Source organism: Sinocyclocheilus rhinocerous, unplaced genomic scaffold, assembly GCF_001515625.1.
Source record: "Sinocyclocheilus rhinocerous isolate Xijiao unplaced genomic scaffold, SAMN03320098_v1.1 scaffold889, whole genome shotgun sequence".
NCBI lineage: Eukaryota > Metazoa > Chordata > Actinopteri > Cypriniformes > Cyprinidae > Sinocyclocheilus > Sinocyclocheilus rhinocerous.
Window position 1 is genome coordinate 2195279 of NW_015638024.1, and position 6312 is coordinate 2201590.

General features: G+C 35.7%; 1 protein-coding gene across 1 annotated transcript in view; it reads right to left on the bottom strand.

The window, feature by feature from the left end:
* The window catches only part of grm6b (glutamate receptor, metabotropic 6b), a 19598-nt gene that overhangs the window by 2531 nt on the left and 10755 nt on the right, over positions 1–6312 (bottom strand). The window contains exons 5-10 of the mRNA XM_016564624.1: positions 5525–5679; positions 5126–5266; positions 4769–4969; positions 3576–3715; positions 2873–3496; positions 1812–2123 (exon numbers count right to left, since the gene is read on the bottom strand). Coding sequence (XP_016420110.1) covers positions 1812–2123; positions 2873–3496; positions 3576–3715; positions 4769–4969; positions 5126–5266; positions 5525–5679 — 1573 coding nt within the window. The remainder of the gene's footprint in view (positions 1–1811; positions 2124–2872; positions 3497–3575; positions 3716–4768; positions 4970–5125; positions 5267–5524; positions 5680–6312) is intronic.

Consider the following 6312-nt stretch of genomic DNA (forward strand, 5'->3'; position numbering starts at 1 on the left):
TGTGTGTACATTAATGAGGAAAAAAATTTAACTTAAATGATTTTAGCAAATGGCTGCAATATAACAAAGAGTGAAAAATTTAAGGGGGTCTGAATACTTTCCGTACCCACTGTATATATATAAATATGTATATATATAAATTCTCTGTTGATTGTCACAGTGCATTTCCTGGAAATCAGTGTAATGACTATTAATGACTAGTGTAATGACTAACGTAAGACAAAGGGCTGAAATCAACCACGTGCAAACAATTCAATCAGTTTATATAGTACAAACTATAGTGTTAGAGATACATATAATTTGCATACATTTTGTATTCAAGCTAGGTTGATTTGAGGTCAGGTATGTGACTCCATATTTTTTTCATGTTTAATGTGAGCCAAAAAAAAAAAAACTTTATATCATGTATGTTTATAACAAAAGGTGAAGATGCACAACATATAGTTAATTTAAAATGTTTTAAAATTGTAAAAATGTCACACGAGAAACTATGATGTTAAAACAGTTTTTTCCTATTAGAAATATAAAGATAAACAAAATACACTTTAAAATCTGAAATCAATATGATAAAATGTAAGATAACAGCCCACAAATATATATATATATATATATATATATATATATCAAACAATTCAATCAGTTTATATAGTACAAACTATAGTGTTAGAGATACATATAATTTGCATACATTTTGTATTCAAGCTAGGTTGATTTGAGGTCAGGTATGTGACTCCATATTTTTTTCATGTTTAATGTGAGCCAAAAAAAAAAAAACTTTATATCATGTATGTTTATAACAAAAGGTGAAGATGCACAACATATAGTTAATTTAAAATGTTTTAAAATTGATTCTTCCATGCTCTTCTTTTCATTTACAAGAAATGAAAAGACTTGAAGGCCACCTGAGGGCCAAAAGCTTTGCGGTTGACCGGCCACTAAAATACCTCTCTATTAGTCAGAGTATACTTTCCATTTTCAAATCCCTGTGCTTTGTAAGCAAAACCATCCCCCACAGGATGAATAGATGTGAAAAATTGAATGACTAAATGCATGAAGTGTGGCTAGCATCTGAACAGCTTTTAGGTCAACACAAAACAGCACCACAATTAAATAGCAATTACGTTAACCTGACATTAGCTACAGTTTTTTAGGTTTCTTATAATCTGATTATGGCTGAAGCATTCACAAGTAAATGTTGCAGCAACATTACCTGAAACAGAACCATCTAATCTAGTGAAATGTATGTCTAGACACTCTCAGGGTGAAGATCATATTTCTGTATGTCATGTTAATATCAGCATCAGCCAATCTTCTACACTAATAGCATGGAAGTAAGGGTTTTATATAGATGACAAAATCTAGGAATAGACATGTCAACAGACCCAAACATAGACTGTTAATAGTCAAACAATAGTGAAATTATTGCAATGCAAGTGATGCATGTATCTCTGGTAATATTAAATAAAAATGAAATGAAATTAAATTAAATTAAATTAAATTGTAAGAAAATCAATAATATATCTCTTTTTTTCTCTTTAAATGTATCCTTAGATCCAGTGTATTTCACTGATGTTTTATTTAATAATTTTATTTTATAATACTATTCGTTTTTTTTTTTGCTAATTTTGTTTTTGTTTCTGACTAATTTTAATGTGCTTTTTTACATACGAAAATATATAGCAATGGGAAAATCCAAATAAATACAATGTTGCAACAAAAAGTACATCTATTTTTATTGCCTATTAAAATGTAAAAATCTCTGTACAAAAGCATAGTCTCTAATCTTAATCTATATCTTATTAACAATTTACCTTTTCTGTGGATTGTGACGTGCCGAAAAATATGGGCACAAAGGCCAACCAGATGATACAGGTAGTGTACATGGTGAAGCCGATGGGTTTGGCTTCATTGAAGGTCTCAGGAACCCCTCTGCTCTTAATGGCATAGACTGTACACGTGACCATCAGCACCATACTGTAGCTCAGACAGCCAATCAGAGACAGATCCGACATATCACATTTCAGGATCCCACGCGCATACTCGGGGTTGGGAGGATGTAGCTCATCAAAGTCGACAGTTGTGTGAGGTGGAACCACTCCAAACCAAATGAAAATACCCAGGAGCTGTGAGCAGAAAAGAGGCATGAATGAATGTTTATACAAAATCAATGTCTGTACTGGTCCATGATATCTAACCTACCATCAAACTAAATTATATCAATTCACTAAGAATCCAATTCCAATAATTTTCTGAACATATTTGAGAAGGAGACCATGTCTCTAAACGTTTCCTCAAATAATATGCATTAACAACCATTAATGGAAGGAACACCAAAAAGAGAAGAGCTTTCAGTGAAATGACTGCATGTCCATGCTACTCTCAAAATACTGCTTCTTTAATTATTCAATGGACAAAATGTTCTCAGACAAAAATGTATTTCGGGGACATAAAGCACAGTGACAACACTGTAAACAATTTGCAAAGCAGTTACTCTGAACAAGAGTAAATTTTGCACAGATTATTGCACAGATCATTTAAATTAACATTGACAATGTGCTATTATTATAGACAAAATTAGTTTTATATATTTTAATGGTTTATTTAAATATAATTAAAATTATTTCATATATATATATATATATATATATTATTATTATTATTATTAATAATTTTCATTTTCAACAAACAAAATTGCACAAAAAAGGCAAAAAAATCTGCCAATCTGTTGAACACTGACTTTTTTGAATTAATTTATTTTGAAAAAACATTAGTTCACCTTCGAAATGTATGTTGCTCAAAGTCTGGTAGCTCGCTTTGAATAAAAGCATCGGCTATATGAAGAAATGTAAATTTATCACAGACATACACGCACCTGTACTGAGATCAAAATAAATGTGATGATCAGCTGGGACGTGGGGCTGATAAATTTTGGTGGTGTGACTGATTTCTTTCCCTGCTCAAAGATCCTGTAGATCCGATTTGTTTTGGTAAGCATGGCAGAGTAGCTGATGGACATGCCCAGCCCCAAAAACAACCTGCGAAACGCACACACCCCGGTGCTCGGCTCAGCGATCATGAGGAAGGTGATGAGATAGATGAGGAAGATGCCCGTCAAGAGAACATAGCTGAGCTCTCGGCCCGAAGCGCGGACTATGGGGGTGTCATTGAAGCGGATGAAGGTGATGATGGCTCCTGATGTAGCAAGAATGCCCAGCACTGCCAGAAATACTGGGATAATGGCCCATGGAGAGCTCCACTCCAGCTTGATGATGGGAGTAGGACGGCAGCCAGTGCGGTTAGAGGTGGGCCTCATGTCAAAGGGGCACGTATCGCAGTTAAACTCATCCAGGAGGTACTGATAGCCGTCACATAGTTCACAGTGCCAGCAGCACGGCACACCCTTCACCATCCTCTTCCTCTCCCCAGACTCACAGGGAAAACTACAAACCGAGTCTGGAACCAGTTTATCCCCTCCAGACCACTGCATGTCCTCCGCCTTACAGAAAGAGAGAGAAAACTTTCAAGAACACGCATCCAAAAATGTTCCAAACTACCAAGGGGCTTAACACGCTTACACTGAGTCGTAAGTGGTTGGTCCACTGGCCGATGATTTTATATCCCGGGATGGTGGTATTGGAAAGCTGGTACTGGAAGATATCGTATCGTCCTGGGGCGTCACCGTTTTCATTAAACATCACACCTGTCCCAGCACTGCCTTCAGAGTAAACAGAGGGTTTTGATATTCAACATCACTAGTTATTACTTCAAATGCAATCATTTGAAACAACAGAATATAAACAGCCCACTTCAAGGGCATAAAATTGTATTAATGCGTAGAAACACATGCTTCGGCACACCATTGTTCTTTTTCACCCTTTGATTTTATAGTAAAATTGTCAAACATTGTCAAACTTTAAAGGTGACTTTTCCATATCAAAGGCTGCTTACAAGAAAATATGGTGTTGTAATCGACAAAAAACACATGTCTCAGATGTAATTCTGTAAAGATAGATGTGTTACAACAAAGCAAACTCAACCTCAGGTTTCTTTCAGTAAACCAGAGTTTACAAATCACGAGGGGCAAGGTCTCCACGCAGCGTGATTTGTTCCCCTTAGGCTCTCAAAGCTGAATAGATTTCCATACAAGAGTGTGAGGATGTCCACTGTGCATAAACTGAATAGCTGTGCTTTTAATAGAAATCTCTTAGAAGTGAGTGACAAAAAGAAAAGGGATTTTCACAGAGAGATAGTGCTGAAAAAAGGAAATGCGCCTTGTGTTTGGAGAGAGGCTGCCCTAGGGAAAATCAAAGACAAGGAAAGAGACGAGGGGAGGGGGTTAAAACAAGTATGTGCGCTGCTGGATTGTGCATTAGTGGATCTCTTCAGGCTGGGATTGAGTGCTGACCTCTCTTGCCACACTCTGACTAACCCATGGGACTCACAGCCCTCCTCCTTGGAAACAGCAGCTTCGTTTCTGGCCTTTCCCCTCTCGTAGAAACTACTCTTCACCTATTTTCACCTGTCAGTCTCACAGCAAAGGCAATATCTTCGATATGAGAGTGTTTGGCAAAAGCAGGTTTATTGTGTGTAATCTTCCTGGCAGATTCAAACAAAGCATTCAAAAGCTTACATTCAAATTCTTGTGATGTTCATTAGTCTTGCACTGTATGAATACAGACCCATTGCTAAAATTCGAACTGTTTCAAAGTCTCTTTCGCAATGTTTGAAATGGCTCACATGCTTCAGCTGTGTCCTTGAGAAGGCTTACCATTAAAACTGACAGCACGGATGTAACTCAGCAGCATTCTTCCATCCACCGGGTCCATTTTGTCACAAACGCCCATCGAACTCGGACAGAGGTCCATGTGCATGCTATGGAGTGCGTGGGCCATGGCATACACGGCGTCGATCACAAACTGCACCTTCCCTTCCTGCTCGTATACCGAATCCTGGATGATTCGTTCCTCTCCTGAATGACCGAAAGCAACATGACAGGAATCAAAAAGCAATGCTGAGGGAATAATCCACTTAGATGTGCTTTACACGTCTTAAAAGCATAGGAACGTATGATAATCAAAGTACTACTGCATTTATGGGAGTAATTTGTTGGAAATGATTTCCTCGCCTGTGCATTTCCTCAGCCCGCTGTCGCCTCGGATTCCAGGCCGTGTCAGTTTGCATTTGAAGTCATCCTCCCAGAACTCAGCGAACCAGATGTTCCTCCTGTTGTTTTCCAGTGATCTTGTTGTGAAGTACTGGTCAAACCCTGAGAAACAGATTAAAAGGATATGAAAAAATTAAATATTGTGCTGTTATTTTTTCTATGGGACACATAAGTAGAATTTTTGTGTTTTCTTTGTCATTTTCAACTGTAGTGAACTATCTTTTTAAGTATGAAAATGTTACCTAACACTACATGAGCACATGGGCAGAAATGTTCCGAATAACTGAGGCTTTCAGATGGATTTTTTTTAATTATCAAGCCTTCGTTGATTTTACAATGGCCTGTGCTGTCATTTCATACCCTCAATGGATGCCCGCTTGGGGAGGATAGTAACCGCACCCTCAGCCACGTCTTCCAGGTTTAGAATGGGTGAGTTTTTTGCTCCCCAGCTATCAGATCCCACAAACAAAAATTGACCTGTAAGATTGGCTCTTTTTGCTGCTTCCAGGACACGCCTACAATCAAAGAATACAAAAATATCAGACACCTCACAAGAAGCAGGTTCATTAAAGATAAGGACAATTAGATCCATTATAGTTAGGAATCTGTTGATTGCTGCTGATTTCAAAGCTAACCAACTAAATAAATACATAGTTTTAATGCATTTAATGCATCCTTGCTGAATAAAATATTAATATTTCCACAAAAAAATATTAAGAAGCAAAAACTGTTTTTAGCATTGATAATAATAAGAAATAAAATGTTTCTTGACCACTAAATCAGCATATTAGAATGATTGATGAAATTCTGAAGGATCATGTGACAGCTTTGCCATCACAGAAATAAATTACATTTTAAAATATTATTTTTATAATAAATAAATATGACAATTTATAGTATTAAAACAGAATATAGTTCTTTTAAATTATAATAATATTGTAATAATATTTCTCAGTGTTACTGCTTTTACTGTATATGCCTTGGTGGATATATATATATATATATATATATATATATATATACAGTATATATATATATATATATATATATATATATACAGTATATATATATATATATATATATATATATATACAGTATATATATATATATATATATATATATATATACAGTATATATATATATATATA